The sequence below is a fragment of the Stigmatopora argus genome, chromosome 15, assembly GCF_051989625.1.
Source record: "Stigmatopora argus isolate UIUO_Sarg chromosome 15, RoL_Sarg_1.0, whole genome shotgun sequence".
Classification (NCBI taxonomy): domain Eukaryota; kingdom Metazoa; phylum Chordata; class Actinopteri; order Syngnathiformes; family Syngnathidae; genus Stigmatopora; species Stigmatopora argus.
In genome coordinates this window covers 8,310,569-8,330,303 of record NC_135401.1, presented here as the reverse complement: position 1 = coordinate 8,330,303, position 19,735 = coordinate 8,310,569, and the positions used below count along the sequence as shown (strand labels likewise).

The 19,735-nt window shown below is 38.5% G+C and overlaps 3 protein-coding genes across 5 annotated transcripts; 1 reads left to right on the top strand and 2 right to left on the bottom strand.

The window, feature by feature from the left end:
* Nucleotides 1–23: 23 nt before the first annotated feature.
* On the top strand, nucleotides 24–16,391 carry LOC144090052 (fibrinogen-like protein 1-like protein). Of its 2 annotated transcripts, XR_013305269.1 has the most exons (4): nucleotides 15,250–15,317; nucleotides 16,001–16,060; nucleotides 16,147–16,214; nucleotides 16,344–16,391. XR_013305269.1 is itself a non-coding variant. In XM_077621354.1 (3 exons), the coding sequence occupies exons 2-3, from the start codon at nucleotides 249–251 to the stop codon at nucleotides 1,937–1,939; spliced, it is 828 nt and encodes a 275-aa protein (XP_077477480.1). In that variant the 5' UTR covers nucleotides 24–160; nucleotides 245–248; the 3' UTR covers nucleotides 1,940–2,102. The 2 variants fall into 2 exon arrangements, 1 of the variants encoding a protein (XP_077477480.1); XM_077621354.1 differs by lacking the exons at nucleotides 15,250–15,317; nucleotides 16,001–16,060; nucleotides 16,147–16,214; nucleotides 16,344–16,391 and adding exons at nucleotides 24–160; nucleotides 245–381; nucleotides 1,245–2,102.
* chrm5a (cholinergic receptor, muscarinic 5a) lies at nucleotides 3,856–12,738 on the bottom strand. The gene is made up of 2 exons (XM_077621352.1): nucleotides 12,300–12,738; nucleotides 3,856–5,615 (listed from the first exon to the last, which is right to left on the bottom strand). Exon 2 carries the CDS (start codon nucleotides 5,558–5,560, stop codon nucleotides 4,031–4,033), a length of 1,530 nt encoding a protein of 509 aa, XP_077477478.1. The 5' UTR covers nucleotides 5,561–5,615; nucleotides 12,300–12,738; the 3' UTR covers nucleotides 3,856–4,030.
* A 328-nt stretch (nucleotides 16,392–16,719) lies between the features above and the next one.
* Nucleotides 16,720–18,572, bottom strand: LOC144090036 (peptidyl-prolyl cis-trans isomerase FKBP3-like). Of its 2 annotated transcripts, none has more exons than XM_077621333.1 (5): nucleotides 18,442–18,572; nucleotides 18,151–18,251; nucleotides 17,338–17,589; nucleotides 16,966–17,032; nucleotides 16,720–16,823 (listed from the first exon to the last, which is right to left on the bottom strand). In XM_077621333.1, exons 1-3 carry the CDS (start codon nucleotides 18,544–18,546, stop codon nucleotides 17,556–17,558), a joined length of 240 nt encoding a protein of 79 aa, XP_077477459.1. In that variant the 5' UTR covers nucleotides 18,547–18,572; the 3' UTR covers nucleotides 16,720–16,823; nucleotides 16,966–17,032; nucleotides 17,338–17,555. The 2 variants fall into 2 exon arrangements, with proteins under 2 accessions (XP_077477459.1, XP_077477458.1); XM_077621332.1 differs by having other exon boundaries at nucleotides 16,966–17,025.
* Between the last annotated feature and the right edge of the window lie 1,163 nt (nucleotides 18,573–19,735).

The following is a 19,735-nucleotide window of genomic DNA, read 5'->3' as shown; positions in this document are numbered from 1 at the left end:
CTGCCATTGCAGTTTGAAGTTGAGGCTGAAGTCCAGCTGAGATTGAAAGTGGCGTGCCATTGTTGTTGCTTGTGTACTTTTTATTTGTGCTTCATTAGAGCGGCCGTGTGGGAAAAGATTGGCTGAAATATTTTTACCGTGCTGATTCCAGTGAAGGAAGGTACAGTACAGTAAGACTTTTATTTGGGCGACAGCTTTGTAATAGTGTAAAATTCATAGTTTGTTCGTGTAAATGTGTCTACAGGAAAATGATATTGAAAGTTTGGCCACTACTGCTCTTTCTGAGTACATATGGAGTCAACATGGAGCATCTCCAAGCAGAAAACCTTCACATGTTACCTCCTGATCAGCATAATGTGGTCATCAACCAAGGAATGAGAGGTAGGTTTTCCCCCCCTCAATCACCCCCTTAACGTGGGTATTTCTTTCATAATTTAATCACAGGCACGTCTGTACTTTCAGTGACTCTCCCGTGATTATTTTGAAATTCTTCATTACTAGTTTGTTTTTACCTCGGATAGATTAGGATCTGCGTCATGGTCACTTTAAATCTCATTATACTTGTATAATGACAATTAAAGCATTCAATTCTACTACTGAGCTAACTTAGTGACTTATGATTTTCCCGTGAGATAATTTGTGTAAAAAAAACTAATTGATGTAATATTGTGGCAATTTTTCAAGGTTTGACTGTATTTTGACAAAACGCGTGTATAAAAAGTCATTTGCATTGTCAGAGGTTTAACAGTCATAACATAATTTGTACATTGAAAAGACTAGCCCTTTAAGAATGCAATTATTTAATACAGGACAAGGTCATTGTCTCATAGCAGTGATTCCCAAGCTCTGGGTTTTAGGAGAGGAGTGTATTGGGGGAAATTATACATTTAACACTGAATTTCTTCAATCTATTGTTTTATTGTTTTATTTGTTATACGTTCATCGTACATTTGCCGATGATTCACTTGTGATTTTAAGGTACCTAAGTCAAAGTCATAAAAACATACCGCTTATCCTTACAAGGGAAGTCACGTAAAATATTAACTTAAGAATTAATGAAATTACAATGACTCAAAACAGAAATCCACTCGAGGTCAGGGCCTCTAATTTTTTTTTATTGTTTGTCATATTACTTGTTACTTACCAAAGACAATGAGAATCTATCCCTAGTTAAAAGAACAGAAATGATGAGGAAAAAATGTGAATGAAATCCTTGAAATGAACAGCTCCGCTTATCCTCACAGTGCTACCAAGGGATTGTCATGAAATGCTCATGAGCTCAGCAGGTCACGCCAGAGATGGCGTTTACTTGATCCAGCCCGGAGAATCCCCTATCGTGGTGTACTGTGCCATGCAAGAAGGAGGATGGACCGTAGTGCAGCACATCACCGTAAACAGCAGCATCAGTTTTGACCGGGTGTGGACCGACTACAAGATCGGTTTCGGGGATGTCACTGGAGATCACTGGCTCGGCAACGATTATCTTCACCAGCTAAGCAGTGGCCTGGCCCGCTTCAAACTGGGAGTCAAACTGGTGGACCAAGACGCCGTCACCAAAATGGGAGAGTACGACCCTTTCATGGTGGAGAGTGAATCATCGGCATATCGTCTGAGGCTCGGGTTGTTCCAGGGCACGGCCGTGGACGCCCTCACCCAGGACACGGAGAACTACCTGCACGACAACCAAAAGTTCACTACGAAGGACAGAGATAATGATAACTACTTTCAGAACTGTGCCAAGCTGGAGTTTAAGGGGGTAGCCGGCGGGGGTTGGTGGTACGACGCGTGTGCCGGGGCCAATCTGAACCGCAGGAATGTTATCTACTGGCAAAAGGACTGCAACAAGGAGCATCTTTGCAAGTATGCATGGATGATGGTGAAACCATCAGAAAGTTCTAAACAGGTTCATTGCAAAGACTGTAGAAGGGATGAGCTATGAGGAAAGTATCAAGCCAATCACCGAACGTTTCCGGGGACTGAAAAAAAAATTTGGTCTTTGAAATCAACTGGTTTAGGCTCCAGCACCCCGCGACCCTGTCCAGGAAACGTGGTGTTGAAAATAAATGAACGAGGTCTGTATACATTTTAACTTACCTTATGGCTTTAAATGACAATTTAAATCAAACACTAGTTCAAAGTTCATATTGGGCAAGACATTGACATTTATTTTAAATAAATGCATGTACACTTTTTTTTTAAATACAACAACATAACTCCCCCCCCTAAAAAGACGGGTTCAAAATAGAAAACACAACTATCTTGGTTTTCCTTTTATGTTACGTCACAATATTTGCGGTGCACTCATTTTAATTCCTGACTTCAGTCATTTAAAAAAAATGTGTTGCCTTTGTCACAGTATTAAAACAAAAAAAATGTGAGAAAAACCCTTACGGATATTGAGAAATACCAACTTTATGATGATGACTATTTACAAAAGGCATGTCCGTACAGCAACATAAATATGAAGACGTTGAAGTGTAAAGTGATAATTGTGTGGAGCAAAGCAGTATATTGCCGCTAGCACAACTGCCTGTCCTTAAAAAAATAAAAAATAAAAAATAGCATAGTAATAAGAAGCAAAAATACATATCAGACAAAAACAACTGCTTTCAAAACATCAGAGCTTTACCCTTTCCACCTATTTTTTCTTGTTTTTTTCAAATGTCTGTCATGTTAAAATAGGGCCTGTGATATCTAAGGGGAAGAAAATGGGAAGAAAAAAATTAAATATTATTTAAAAAAGTCCCTTACTAAGTATGTAAGGAGCCCTAAAATTGTAGCACCACTAATTGCTCGATTGTAACAATTAGCATAATATTAGAGTTCCAGTCATTCTTTAAGATGAGGCACCTGCTGTCCAATAATTTCACATTTTGTGCATTCCAATATTGAATTTGGGTAATTGGTCAGGACTGAAAACATTTCATATCTCATGATCCATCTCAAATACATAAATGTCAACTGTTTAACAGTCAGAGCAGAATAGACATTTTGACATATTTTGAAGCTAACCCTGATGAACTGTTGATGATTTTTCATTAATTTAACGAACAGAGATCTTTTAGTACCACAAACATCAGATAAAGCAATAATTTTGATGAAAAGAAATTTGACCTCCAATTATATACAGTACATAGTTATTTAATTAGTTTTAATTATATTTAATTGCAATGGTTTATTTTCCACAAGGGGATAATGAGATAAAATAATAGTATGCGTCACTGGGTTATTGTTTGTCTTTGTATTTTTTTTTCCAAATCACAAAAAAATTCATCTGATGAAATCTTGAAAGTTTTACGCATATCAAATGTGGCTTTTTTTTAGGTTTAGGTATAACAGGATTAGTGTGGTTTAAAAAAAATCCACAAAGGCCAGTTTTCAGCCCAAAATGATGTCATTAAATCCTTATCTGCATTCAAGGTGGACGGATTTGAGATGCTTAAAATGGAGGATTAAGGTTAATTAAGATTTTTTTTAAAGGATTCGTTTCCACTTTTTCATTTTAGGAACAATTATGTAGTTTTTCTTCATTTTTATGCTCCAAATAGCCATGGGATATTTAAGTATCCGACTAGTCTACCCATTCTTTACTGTCGTCTTTTAACCATTTGGCAAATTGGTTCTTTAGCAACTAGGGAACGGGGCAAGATAATTATTTCTGAAAGCAGATGTTGACAGTGTTAAGATTAAATATGACACCCAAGACTCCCAGGCAATGTGGCCATGCATTTTATAAGCCTTTAAGCATCAATAAATTCCCACCTCACAAATGTTCACTTGTCGGATTTCATCCCAAAACTGTGTTGCACTGTGCTTTAATAGGCAGAAGCATTGACCATATTAAAGATAAGAGTAGCAAAATGAAACAATCCTGCTGTCCAGTTGGTAGCGCCAATTTGTAGATTGGTTTTGTTAGGATGGCTCATGCATGATTGATTAACTCGTAAAAATGGACTTGCTACAATTTGACCCCAAGAATCTACTTGGATTTGGTTCTGCGTGGTCACGTTTGTCAACCGTCTGAAATAGTTCAAGAAAGTTTCGAGCCAACAATCGGGTTTTGTCCGTACCAGTAGAGTTTCTCCTCAATCCGTTTTTTCTTCCACTGGCAGAGGAGAAGCATGCGGAAGGTTTTTTGGAAAGTCTTGTTGCAGAGAGCATAGCACATGGGGTTGACGGTGCTATTGACGTAGCATAGCCAGTAGCCCAGGTGCCACAGGGAGACGGGAATGCAGTCCGAGCAGAAGGTGGAAATGAGCACCATGATGTTATACGGCGTCCAGGTCAGAATGAAGGCCAGCAGGATGGCGCTGAGGGTCTGAGCTGCCTTCCTCTCTTTGATTAGCACCATCCTCTTCCTCTTGGTCATGTGGTTCTTTAGCGTGACGTCTTTGGATGCTGCAGAGGCAGCCTGAGTGCTCAAGGACTCCGCTGAAGAAAAGGCCATTTTGGCGTCACCGTTTTTGCTCGGGTGCGGAGCGAGGGTGTCTTTGGATTTAAACTTGTACGACACGCGTTTGCTGCTCTGAGAGTTGCTTTGGGAGGGCGTTTGGTAAAAGTTTTCCTCGTCAAAGCTGCTGAGCTGCTCCGTTTCGTCCCCCGCCGGACTCTTGGCGACTTTGCAAACCTGGTTCCCGAAAGACACCGACCTGTCTTCATCTTCTGAGGATGGGTAACTGTTGTAGCAGGTCATCTGCCCGGCTTTGGACCACTCCTCGTTGGTGGAGGCGCCGGGCTGGGCAGCGTGGTTCCTGCATGATGACGACCACGAGGCCTCGGCGCAGTCCGGCGAACCGGAGCGTCGTTTGCAGCGAAAGCACGATCGGATAATCTGAGGCTTGGTCGCGTCAGGTTGCGCTGACTGGTTAGCTCCCTGAAGCTCTGCTAAATCCTTAGTCCTTTTTTCAGTTTCTTTGTAAATCCGACAGTAGAGGATCGTCATGACTGACACGGGGATATAAAAAGCTGCAATGGCCGTTCCGAAGGTTATGATGGGCTCTGAGAAAAACTGAATCTGGCACTGTCTCTCGGGGACGGTTCTTTTCCCCACAAAGTATTGCCAGCATAGGATAGGCGGCGCCCACAAAACCAGCGACACCAGCCAGGCCAAACCTATCATGACGCCTGCCCGCCTTGGAGTACGTTTAGCTCTGTAGGTGAGAGGCCTAGTGATGGAAAAATATCTGTCAAAACTGATTGCTAGCAAGTTCATGACTGAGGCGTTACTAGCCACGTAGTCCACAGCCAACCACAGGTCACATGACAGATTGCCTAAAGCCCAATAACCCATCAGAATGTAGGAAGTGTACAGGTTCATGGAGAACATGCCGATGATGAGGTCGGCCACCGCCAGGCTGAGCAAGTAGTAGTTGTTTACTGTCTTTAGTTGGCTGTTGACTTTAAAGGAGAGCATCACTAAAATGTTCCCTACTATTGTGATGAGGCTGACAATGGCTGACACCGTCGCTATGGTGACCACCTCCCAGAGACTCTGTGTGACCAGTTGGCTGTTCATTGTACTGCTATTTATTGTGGCATTTAGTGCACGCTCCGCTTCCATGGTGGTGTGTTTAGTTGCAGCCCAACGTCATGCGACACTTTGAATTTGACATTTCCTATGAGGAGGGAAAAAAACATAGGTTATTTAAGGGGAAATTCCTTTTCTAGCCAACAGATGGCCTTAGTTTAAATAGCAGATGCTCGTATGACACATTTGGAATGGCAGAAGTTTTGTGGCCTGCAAAAGTGAATTGTGTGTGCATGTTATGTTTCTTTCTGAAAATGCAAATTGTCTTTAATTTTAATAACAGTGACATACATTTTTTTAAGAAAAATCTTTGAAAATGTTAAAAAAAACACAGAGACTGGCTGAAGTAAGCTTTTTAACCAGCAGATAGCAGTCCTGAGCTTTTACAAATGTACTTTCACACTGGCTCCAATGACTAATATATCATCATGAGTAGCAGTGGTACTTGGAATTAATAGTTTGTGCCCCTTCATGACTTACAAAAGTCACTTCCCCTTAATGTTCTGATGGAATTTGCGTACATGAATCTAAAATGACTTCAATTTAGCAGTAATATTTTTCTTCTCCCCAAAAAATTCTGTTGGTGCATAGAGGCTAACCTTTCCCTCAAACCCTCAGGCTCTCACACATCTGCTACAAATGGGTCTCAAAACAGGATATTTTTAGTTAGCTCCTTGCTTAGCTTTAGATACAAGTACAGTGTTACCATCCAATCTGCAAAACCAATTTTAAAGTGAACACAAGCCCGGTAATGAAATCAGCAACATATCATTTATTAATGTGCGCTGTGGAAACCCCTAACCATATTTGGGAGATGTTTTACAAAAGCACCCCCACTTGACAAATGACTTCCTCATGCATCCATATTCATTTGACAGTTCCAGCAGCAGCCCAAGGCTCACACAAATAACATTCCCATCTCCGGGGGGGGGGTCCTCCAACAAGAATTGGATTGGACCTCACCTTGTTGTACAACATTTCACATCACATCACTTCAATTTATTATCATTATGTTACAGTGACTCCTTTCCTTTATCTGAGACGTTTTTTTTTCATGGCAGGAGTGACTTTACCTTTATATCACGTTTGATTGTCACAATCTAAAGAGTTTTACTTTTGTTTATTGTTGCGGTTTGTAATCATTTAGAACAAGGATGTCAGACTCGGGTTGGTTCGCGGGCCGCTTTAACGTCAACTTGATTTCACGTGGGTCGGACCATTTTAGATATAATATTTAGATTTTTTTTTATATAAATGGATTAAAAGAACTGGATTAAAAACCCTGAATGTTCAGTTTTTTATAGATCTAAAACAATGTTTATTTTAGATTTTTTTATATATATTTTTGGATTTTACAAAATGGTTTTTGAACTAAAAACACAGAAAAAAATGATTAAAAAATTACAATTATTGATTTAAAAGGGGGAAAATCAGGAAATTTAATATACATCTATATTCTTCATTTTAATTTGATCCTAAAACAGAAAGTCGGCACTCATGATTTACTTTCCCGGGCCACAGAAAATGATGCGGCGGGCCAGATTTGGCCCCCTGGCCGCCACTTTGACACATGCGATTTAGAAAATAACCATATTTTTTTAACCTCAAATCCTGTTGTTTAACTCATTGTGGTGAAATCTGTCAACTCTAATCTGAATACATTGAATTCCTTTTTTTGAAAATTCTAAAATGATGATCTAAGGCCAAAAAATATCCAAGAGATTGGCATCAACCTTCAAACTACTCTTCCTTTATCAAAATGGAAAAATGTATACTGTTAACAGACAATGTATTACTTGTTACATAAAAGTGCTATTTTTTTCCTTTACTTCGTTGTTTGATAGAAGCCACTTTTCATGTTTGAGGTGCCACAAAAGTATAAACATTAGTGTCAAAATCAATGCTTTGCAGGAAATATTTTCACACAAAGCTTTTCCCCCATCATTGGACTTCAAAACCTGCCAATTACTTAAATAGGGACTAAGGTAGAAACAAACTTGGGTTATTTTTCTATTGGAAAAAAATGACTAATCTTTTGTTTCACAGTCTTGTCTGTGTAATGCTTTAAAAGATAACTCAGAAAGCCAAAAATTGGTTGGCACTTGAGGTAGTCTTTTGAGAATATGTCTGTCTCTATGAGCTAGTTTAATAATGCAAAATTATTCTTGTCTGATTGCCCAGTAAATTACTGTTACTTCAAAAAATGCAATACTGTTGCTACTGCCATATTTTCTATTAATTTGTAGTGTCCCTTAGTGTCATGTCTGTGGTTCTGCAACAAATTCATATTATTTAGGATAAAGAAAACCTACTGTCTGGTTGCTGTAGCAGGATGACAAAACTAATGAAAACCATCCCATTATCCTGATGAAAATACACTCTTGAAAAATAGTGCTTATAATAATCACACTCAAATGCATTAATAATGACACTACCCACTTTTTTTATTTTACCTAATTAAATGCTTGTAATCCCACCCAGTGGTTCCAAAGAAAAGCTATATATATTATGTATTGCAATCCAATCAGTAGTAATTGCATACGAGGGAGTTCAATTAGCTTTAGTACTACTAACTCCTGTAAAACGGATTGTTTTAGTGTGGATCCATGTTGTTTTATGTAACTGATATCATTTTCTAAATGGATTTGCTTCATGAAGTCAGTGGAAAGCAAAGATCAGAGTGATTGAAGTGAGTTTGCATGGAAGTCAGGAGATGCACGTGGGCGTGACATGATTAGGCGCACGCTTCTAGTGCCAGTTTAGATACATGCCGTGTCACCATTCAAGCTGCCATCTGTAATCATCGTGCCATTCGCCACATATAGTGCCAACTACCCACTTGTACAATTCAAATTAATTCGTTTGATTTCAGTCAAAGAGGCGCGAGTTCCTGCCGCGGAAAAGCAGCTGCCCATGCATTTCACGACTGAGTTTGACATCATTTTGTTGGACTGTGATGCCTTCCATTGCCTTGTGAATTAAAGATTGACAGCAGTGGTCCCCAAACTATTCTAGAAAGGGCCACAGTGGGTGCAGGTTTTCGTTCCAATCGGTAAGAGGAAACCTTTCCACCAATCTGGTATGTTATATACACAATCAGTGGATTGCAGTCAGGTGCTTCTTTTTTCTGCAGAATCCTCATCAGTTAAATTGTTTGCGTTGGATCGGTTGGAACAAAAACCTGCATAGCGGCCCATAGCGGCCCTCGAGGACCAGTTTGGAGACTTCTGATTTATGCCACGTGTGATGATGATGTACATCCTGCATATTCCAATTTCCAAAATCCTTTTCTCCACTTTGTCGTTGGAGGAATGGTCGTATTTTTGAGAGGGGCATTGTTTTTATTGGATCAGAAACCAAGTACAAACATACATCAAAGTAACACTAGTAAAATGAAGAACAGCAGGCAAAACAAACATTAGATAGCATAAGGTTTTCAGCTAATTGTAGCCAATAAACACAGGCTGTCGGTGGCCTAAGAGAAAAAATACATAAGTTGCACTTGAGGATTAGTTGCAGGCTCAGCCAAACTATAAAATAGTGCGACTTATAGTCCAGAAAATATGGTCATGTTTCAGTTTTATGTCATTTCTATTCATATTTTAACCCTCAGTTAAAATAGATTGGATGTTTATGGCTTTCAATGGCAGCCAATGAGTTAATCAATTGTGTATTTTTTGGGGCTATTAATTTCCGACAAATTTCTGAGTATCACTGACATCATTATGAACAAATTTAATACAAACTCATCTCTCATTGGCCATCAATGCTTACGTTGAAATACAAAGATTTCATTTCCGAAACAACTTTAATCCCAATTCTGATACTACTTTTTTTTTCTATTCAACTAAGCCAGTATTTTTAGCTCTGGTTGTCTGATGTCAAGTCTGATCTTCACATTAACGGAAAATCAGAACATATATTCAGATTACGAACTGGCGACGAACCATCAGTCTTGCCCACGCAAAAAGAACACGATTCATCCTCATGACATGCTGCGAGTAACTTAAATATTGCATTATCCACACATGCATAAGCAATGCCTAACTTTCCTTCAAAGTCAAACCCAAGTCATGAAATTCTGCTTCTCCTGGGGTCATCTCATCGTTGTCCCGAAGCTCGGATGTTGTGTTTCATAACCTTTTCCACACTCGGGCCGCAGCAAAACAAATGAGAGCTCTAATCGCATATGTTTGGCATTTGTGCAAGGAAGGTCAGAAGATGAGAGACAGAGATGAAAAGATTAAAATGGGCTGATTCAAACGTGTGTGTGTGTGTGTGTGCGTGCATGTGGGACACGCAAAGAAGCCCGGAGGTATTTGGCACAATGGTTATTGCGTCCTGCAGCCAGCCCACTGACCCATGGTAATACTTGTGCCCACTGTAGTATGTGACAATGTAGAACACCACCTGAGAAATGCATTCTGTTCACTGGAGGAGAAGGAGTCTAAATCATAGATGTTTGTACAAAGGAGCACACTAGCAATTTGAAATTCACGTACTGTATTCCGCCTGCTTTCTCAAAAGAAGCTCTGGCATTTAATTACTGTATTTTTGGACTATACGTCGCACCAGCCAAAGAAAATACAAAGACAAAGAAAAAATGATGTAATTTGCATAGGAGAATAATTTGCATTTTTGGCAGGGCATTTTCTTATTTTTCAGAAACGAAGAACAAGTAGTATATAGTAACCATGGTAAGATGGAGAACAACTGACTAATCTGTTAACATAAGTTTTTCAGATAATATGCAATTGGTGGTCATATATATATACATATGTATGTATGTATATGTGTGTATATATTTCTTTTTTGTCTAACTTGAACTTCTTCCCCTTTTTGTATTCAAGCGTTAGCATTACTGGACTAAAGACATTAAGTGTGCAGCAGCCTTTCCTGATATAAAACCCCAATTTGTCATTTCCCCACTTTTCATATACCGTATTTTCACGACTATAAGGGGCACCCTCAATGAATGACACATTTACATTTTTTTCCATATATAAAGCATACTGGATTATAAGGCGCCATGTCTATTTTTGAGAAAATTTCAGACTTTTAATGTGCCTTATAGTCATGAAAATACGATATGTTTAGTTTGACAGAACATTCCCACTGGGAAGAAAAGTTTGAAGCCCAATTTTAGAAAGAACCGTTAAATCAGGGGTCGGGAATCTTTTTGATGGAAAGAGCCATAAACAATTCATATTTTTAAATATTATTCTTTGAGAGCCATACTCAGAATTCAAAAGTATAATTATATGAAAATGTGTGATTTTTTTTGAGTCATTTCAACACTTTTAAAGTAAAAAAAAGTCTCTGAATTCTTTTGACAACATTTTTACGCTGTTGCTAATCAATGAGAGTATGTATGCGAAGATTCTAAACGCTTGTGGTGATGTCAACGCCACATCCCTATTTTACCTCACAGGTTAGCGGAGAGCCAGAACCACCAATTAAAAGAGCCACATACGGCTCCCAAGCCATAGGTTCCCTCCCCCTGCGTTAAATGATGGTTGCATATTATGAAGTGAGTTGAGTTTAAAACATTTGACTATCTTGCAAAACTCGTCACTCGTAACTCAATGCAGCAGCGAATGTTATTTATGATTTATGAGTGCAGTCTTTGATGCAACCAAGAGATCATCTTATCTAATTATTATAATGTAACACCTGCAGCCACGTTAATGTCCTTTTCACAGATTTCAAACCGTTGCGTTTGTCTCATTAAATCATCGCTCGGCTTGTAACTAACAAAACTCCTCCTCTGCTTTGCTTTCCTGTTGACTCAGGTCAGCATTTACAATATAAAAATGGGCAGATCTTTGCCCGGGTAGCTGCCTCCAGTAATAGATGGAAAATAATCCACAATGCATGTGGACATAGCATCAGCAGTCGCTTGAGGAAATATTTTAATATGTAACATTCACTTGATTCATACATCGAATGAAAGGTTTTATTAATGTACCATTATAGAAAGAACAATGTTCTCTTACTCACTTTCTAAATATGAGTCGGTGAGTGTGCGTTTTGCCGTGTTTTTGCCTCTAGCTGTTCTGTTCCTGCCCCACAACATGCATAAATGAATGGCCTCACTGCTTTCATATAATTTTTTTCTTCAGATAGCAGAAGTCAAGCATGTTAACTCTAGATTTGATCTACTTTATGCATATTTTATCTCTTCTCTAACACCTTTTTGTCATTCCGCTTCAAGGTTAATGCGTGTTTTCAGTGGTCAAAAAACAATAGAAATTCATGATAGGAATAAAAAGTCAATTTTTTAAAAAAAAAGAACATCTCAAATGATCCATGAAGGCTGAACAGACTTCTAATCAGGCGTCATTGCTTAATCCTTATTTGTTTTGTCATTTACACAAAAAAGAGGAGGAGGAGAGAGGGTTTTTGCGCTAGTCTTTGAAATCAATCATTTAATATCATGAGATTTGTGAAAACGTATGTGCAAAAAAAAGCCTTCAGAATTGGCGTCATAGTCCATTGCACTATATTTTCATATAAAAAGAGGTTCCTAAAGATGACACACGCGCACGCATACCTTTCCTTCAGTATTCAATGAGGTAAAAGAGTACATTATTAATTAATGCTTCAGAAACCTCTCAGACATGCACTTCCGTTGCTATTTCCTGTCAAATCCAGGTCAAAGCCTTTGAGCAGTCATGAAGAAGTGCATTATTAATAACTTCCGAGTTGCCCGAGACGATGACACACAGAGATTTCAACACTCCCAAAAAAAAGACCAAAAAAAAATACTCACTGAGGGCAGAGTGTAAGAGTTAATCCCTTGTTTTGCCCCGCAAGTCTTGCGTGGGTCAAGTGTGTCTCCGAGGATCACAACACGGACCCAGAGCTTGACAAATCCTGCTGACTGGACAGAAATATATGACGGAGGATGAACGGCGAGGACGGGAGGACCGGGAAATTCTCCTTGCTGTTCCTTGACTTCCAAGCAGAAGGAGGGAAGGTAAGTTGTATTCAATGAAAAGTCAAAGAAGAACTTTTTCACACACAGGCTGCTGCTCTTTCTTCATCTTCCTCCTTTTTTCCTCCTTCTACTTCTGCTGCTGAGGAGGAGGATAGTGATGGAGTTGCATGTGGCTGAGGGATACGAAAGGGAGCGGAGTCTTGCTCGCCGGCGGGAGGTAGAATTCCCACAGGGACGACTGCTTCATCATGGTTCGGGACAGCGAGCATGCAGTCTCTGAATCACACTGGGTGAGAGTAAAAGGAGGTGGTGGATGGAGAGATGGAGGGAGGGAGGGAAGGAGCAAGGGAGGGCGGGGTTGTTTCTGGTCAAAGAAGACATGTATCACCCAATATTTTTGATGCTACTTCAGGATCGTGACCGGACGTTTGGTCGCCGGACGTTTGGTCGCCGGACGTTTGGTCGCCAGACGTTTGGTCACCGGACGTTTGGTCGCCCGGGTGAATATAATTTTGAGAGCTGGTTTCAACAGTAGATATTTAGATATTAAACTCTCTCATGAATATAATTTTGAGAGCTGGTTTCAACAGTAAACTCTCTGTCATGTTGTCAAACGTCCGGCGACCAAACGTCCGGGCGACCAAACGTCCGAGTACCCTTCAGGATCTATATAGGCTAACTCACATGTGTCAAAGTGGCGGCCCGGGGGCCAAATCTGGCCCGCCGCATCATTTTGTGTGGCCCGGGAAAGTAAATCATGAGTGCCGACTTTCTGTTTTAGGATCAAATTAAAATGAAGAGTATAGATGTATATTAAATTTCCTGATTTCCCCCATTTTAAATCAATAATTGTAATTTTTAATCCATTTTTTCTGTGTTTTTAGTTCAAAAATCATTTTGTAAAATCTAAAAATATATTTAAAAAAAGCTAAAATAAACATTGTTTTAGATCTATAAAAAACGGAATATTCAGGGCTTTTAATCCAGTTATTTTAATCCATTTATAAAAAAATTATCTAAGTTTATCCCAAATGGTCCAACCCACATGAAATCGAGTTGACATTAACGCGGCCCGCGAACCAACCCGAGTCTGACACCCTTGGGCTAACTGAATGTTTCCCAACCATACCAGCTAGGGTCAGGTGTGCCGCAGGAAATTACCTTCCAAAGAAGTCATGCATTGTAATATTCCAGGAGAAAAATTCTAATATTGTGAGATTAAAATTGAAATATGAGGAAAGATAAGGTCGTATTGTAATATTACAAGGTTCAAGTCGAAATATTACGAGAATAATGTCGTGGTGTTGATTATTTTTGATAGCATATAACATGAGACGGAACGGGCAGCAACTTTTCGCAATGTGATTTTAAGAGTTTGAAGTCATATAGGGAGGAAAAGTTAGTAAATTACGAGAACAAAATCGTTATTTGTTTTTACGTCACGTGAACTGGAAGTTGTTTGGGGTCTGTGGACTTCAACTTTTATTGACCAATGTTTGGTGTGAAGAAATTAGATATTGAAATACTTTTTGGGTGTTTCTTTGATTGATTGATTTACTCTTGTAAATATGGGTGACAGATTTTTGAATTAGAAGGGTTTCAGCTGGTGGTGTGCCTTGAGATTTTTGCAATGCAAAAATGTGTGCCAGGGCTAAAAAATGGTTGGGCTAACTCATCTGACCAGTTGCCAGTGACAAATAAAAAATAAAAATTGCGTACTTGGGTGGTCTCAGTAATTTTCCGCATTGACGTTAGCAAAGGTGCATGTGGAGAAGTAAAAGTCACCAGAAGAAGGTTTGAGCAAAATATAAAATGTCATTCGCCACTTTGGTGTTTCTGTCAGTGCGGCACAAAAAGTCAGGAGGCGTCAAGGGAGACCTGCTTATCTCCTCACGTGGTGTTTGAACACGATGGAGGCCGAGGTGGTGCGCCGACGCCTGAACCGTAAAGCACTGCCTTTGTTCTCACATGGGAGAGCACTGACATGGCCGCGGCAGATAAGAAGACGACAGAACTGACAGATGTTTTGTGTGAGCGCGTGTGCTAACCAGGGAATTAATTATTTCAGCTGCACTGGGTGGATCCGAAGCCCCTGTATATTTTAATCCGGATGATGGGTGCTGAATTCTCCCATATGAGCCAGGCGGGCACCTGTTTAAGGTCAGTGTAATATTATAGAGTTTAACTCTCTAATATGTGGATATTCCCTAATCCAATGTATGTAAAGTATCAATAAATTGTTTAATAAATGTTCAAATGTTGATATCTATCTATCTATCTATATAAATTATATTATATGTGTGTGTATATACACACACCTATTATATATATATATATATATATATATATATGTATGTATATATGTATGTATATATATATATATATATATATATATGTATATATATATATATATATATGTATATATATATATATATATATATATATGTATATATATATATATATATATATATATATATATATATATACACACATGTATATATACACATGTATATATCTATTATATATATACACATGTATATAATGTATGAACTATAGCATCCCTCTTTGAGTTTAAAAGTGCATTAGAGTTTCATTGTAGTATACACACTGTTTTATAGCATCAAGACTACAAAAATGGCGACTGTTCTACGTCATCTTCAAAACATTGAGTTGGGATGACAAACCACCTAGTGGGGTACGGTAAGTAAGCCACCATCTTTTCCACATTCAATATGGCGGGACAAAATGGGCGTGGTTATTGTTGACGCACCTGGGTAAATGAAGCACATGCGCAGTGTCTTCCCCTTTCGAACGGTGGTTTTTATGATGATGGACGACGACCACGACGAGGTAAGGCGTCGTCGAGCAATTTACTGGCCTAAATGCATTTTTATCACGCTACCGGGAGATTTTTTAGCTATCAATTGAGCCCAAAACGCCAACAAATCTGTTAGTTTAATGCCAGGTTGAACACACCGTCGACATGTTAAGTTTGGGCTCCTTTTCCTCACCAGCTGTGTGCCTCATAAGAATAGTTTGCTATCTTAGCATTACTGTTAGGACGACGCTTCCCTTTTGACTTAAAAAGTATGTTGTCCGTTTTCTCTCCATTATTGAGACGTGTAGTCGTTTGTCTTTTTAATTTAATCAAAAAAGCTGAGACATCAACGGACAGTTTTCTGGGTAAAGGCTTGCTTAAAAATGGCATCGAGCCACGCCTTAGTTCCTGGTGTGTTGTTTGTAATGATAGTTTTCACTGCGAGTGCTAGACACCCCTTTCCAATTTGTAATTGTTCTGTTTTCACAATAAAATAATTCATACACAAATTGTTGAGCCAACTTTCTCCTAGCTGTTAACGGCACTATATGTTTAATTGCCTTGTCTGGAAAAGGGAAAATAGCACGGAGTACTCAAACTTATTTTCATTCTTTATCTTGATCGTTTATTAAATTTCTTGTAAGAGTTCTCTTTCCTGTAATAATTGTTTGGCAACTCCCAAATAGCATGGTTAAATCAGATTTTCCTTGTTTAGTGTCAAGATGCAGCTCTTCCACCCTTGAGGTTACATGAGAGGAGCCTGGGCCAGATCAAGGTAAAACTAGTTAAAAAAAAAAAAAACACCTAAGCCTATCTGTTGAATCTCCAGTCTCTATAACTTTTGCTTTTTGTTCGCATCAGGCCCATGTCCAGACTCTGGAGGACCAGGTGATCTTCCCAGGTTGGCAACTCTGGAAGTCTTCTGAGAGGTTAGTTTATTGTAGAATAGCCAAGTGTTCAACCAAAGTAAAAGCTTATGTAACTCAATGTGAAATATATTATATTTCCATGGTGGTTTCACTGACTAAAGTTGCAATTTACTTCCCCCTCTTATATAGGTAAAGTCCAGAGTCCTCTGGCTCATGGTGGCAAAGTGAGAGGTAAGAAGGTTCATAATTTTGAATTTCATTTAATGTTGGCTAAAAAAGAGATTTGAGCAGCAATTGTCTTTTTTAAAACACTTGGGGGGAAAAAAGACCAAAAGACTTCAAATGGTCTTTTTTTTTTTCCTTTTGTGCCTGTTAAATCTTGACAATTTTATTCTAAGTGTAAAAATCTGATTGTATCTGTCTGCAGGTGGAGAAAAATAAGCTTGGCACACCAATCAACAGTTCAATGTGATCCCAGTGTGCTAATGTTTTCCTGTTAATAAAATCTTTGACTTACTATGTTATTTGCATTCTTTTGTTTGGTAAATGAAGAATATGACATGAATACATTTCAAGAATATTTATTTTTCTACAAAAATTGGGGCTTCCAAGATAGGTTCACGTCAGTCATCGAGCAGTGCGCACATCCATCAGTAAATGGGTGGAAATCTGGAAGAAAAAAAAGTCAGGGGACCTATACACCAAGTTCAACATTTAAAAAAAAATAAGACAGAGTACTAATTAAGGTTTAAAAAAAAAAAAGACAATAAAAAAAAAAGGTATTTTCTATCAATATGAAAAAGAAACATACCAGGAAGGCTCTTCTTTCCATAACACCACTCATGTCATCTCTCGGTCTTAGTCAGCAGGCCTTCATCCTACAGCAGGAGGGGGGGAATAGAAATATTAGACATACCCCTCTGATGACTTTGAAGCTTAGTGGCTCCATTTGCTTTTTCTTTTTGACCACTGCAGAGGCAGAGAGACTCAAAAATAAGTCTCTAATTCCAGTCCTTGAGGGTCCCTATCCAGTCTATTTTCCATGTCTTCCAACACCAAAATCAAACAATCATGATCAAGCTTGTGGAGGAGTTGATCATTTGATTCAGATGTGGTGGGAGATGGAAAACATACTGGATGGGGGCCCTTGAGTTTGAGACCCCTGCTCTATAACAACAAGCACCAGTGAGGGGACTTGTCGAAGTTCACCGTCGCATCGTCTCTTTAGTGTTGATTTGGGTAACTTGGGTGGTTCCTGAAGAGAAGCATGATAAAAAAAGTAGATTTAGTAACATGTCATGAAAATAATAAATAAAATAACCTGAAACACTTCGGTCCTACCTCATCCACAACTTGTGCCTTTACTTTTCTCATAAATTTCTTCAGCTTTCACCTGCTTTGTCACATCTTCCGCCGTCTCCGTGGCGTTAAACCTCTACAAAATACCACAACGTGATTATCTAATTAGTTATTTAACCATTTTGATGCACAAATGACCCAGATTCATTTCCCATGTTGTTTCATCCTAGATGTTTTTCAGTCAATTTCAAATCCATTAATTCTTTTAAAATAAACATCCCAAAAAGTCATCATTGCTTCTATTTTTCTCTTCTTACACTGAGTAAAAATTGTGATTTAACCATGTTTAAATTTGAGTCAAAAATGACCCCTGGGTTATTGTTGAATGAAAGTCTCACTTATGCTTTGTCAAAACTAAAAATAAAACGGTCCAAGCCCAGGGTAAAGGTATATTCATTCTATAAGTACCGTTTATTCCTTACACGTCCACTGATGGCACTTGTGGGTGTTAGTTAACCACACAGGTATCTTGCTACTAAAAAAATCAACACCACACCAGTTAGTGTGTTTTCATTCAAAATTTGAAAATATCCTAATTTTAAAAAGCTAATTGGGCAAAGCCTTGAATACTCAACGCTGATATTTACTGATTAAACGAACAGAGAAAGTAGAAACTAGTATTTTAAAAAGGACTCACTTGGCTGACAAACAGCTGGTTATGGTGTCGACAAGCTGCTTCTTTTTGGACGTTTTGGCCACATTCTTGATGTTTTCCAGCAATCTGTGCTCGTTGAGGAACTGAAACACACAATGGAATGATTTCTTATTAAACATAAATAGTTAGAGGTAACGCAATGTAGCCAATTTGTTCGCAAACATTTTTCGGTTTCCAACCGTGTTGGGCTACAACGCCAACGAGGCATGCTCCCGTCAAAAAGCACTCTTAAAAGGAGAACTGGGGCTTTGAAATCCCCAAATGACAACGTACCGAATGCGCTGCATTGTCCTGTAAGAAGTTTATCAGGTCTTTCTTCGGTAAATCGTCACTTCTGAGCTGCTCTGCAGTCCACGACCGTACTGGCTCCTGCCTCATCCGCCATTTTGAAAAACGGCGACGAATGGCGGCTATTTGAACTCTGACCTCGGACACGCCTCTTAAACACACACACACACAAAATACTAATACATTGTTTTCATAATAATGTGCATTAGAATAATACACGTTATAATTAAAACAATGTAGTATATTTTGTGCATTTTACATGTACGCCTTCAGTATTGCTACGTCTGAATCAATCCAACCGTCATTAACTATTTTATGGCTATAAAATAACATATTACAGTATATCTATGTGTGCAAAACTCTCTGCTTTACTTCAATTGGTGTATTTGTATGACACTATGACACTTTCACAAGGTCAAAGGATTAGCAGATTTGTCGTGATAACCTCACTCATATTGTGAAGTAATAATCTCATTGCATCGGATAGTCAAGAGATTAGATCATTTTGATTATCCATTTATTTTCTATAGCGCTTCAACTTTACTCGGTTTGTAGGCGAGCTGAAGCCTATTGAATCTTATTGTGGAAGAGAAAATTAAGCTACTTTTCTGATTATATTAACGGAATAATATCAAGCAAGTTTTTCACAAATCTTTGTTATAAATCATAGTTCTGTTTCCAATTAATATACAATTGAAAGCCACAATGCTTTCTACGCACAGCCTAGCTATTTTCTTTGGTGAAATTCTGATCTGAGCATGTCGATTATGGTTCTCTGGATGACATCTGGCCAAAGTCCACAGGGACCATAGATCCTCGTGACCCAGTTGTGGACCCATATAGACCTATACGATGTTCTTCCAATATAGTGTATAGTTTTTATATTTTCTATATCCTCATACATGGCAATATTATGAAATTGATTGCAAACTACATTTATCAGACCCAATTTATCATCCTGTTTCATTTTGTGAACCCCAACTGAGTGTTATTTATCTTTTTTATGTAATCATTTTAACATACATTACAAATAAATGTGTTCCACATTAATGCCTAATTCTAATACATTTCACGTTCATTAATGGTTAAATAATACTGGCTTTTTATCCAAAAGTATTTGAAATAATACCTACCTATCATTAGAATAATAGTCCATCTCGGTAGAATAAAAACTAACACAGAGATAAATACACCAACATTTCCTTTGCAGAAGTAATAAAGTCTGCCAAATGGTAATTAGTGGCCACTGCTGTCCTTCTGTGTGGCATTTGCCTTGGCA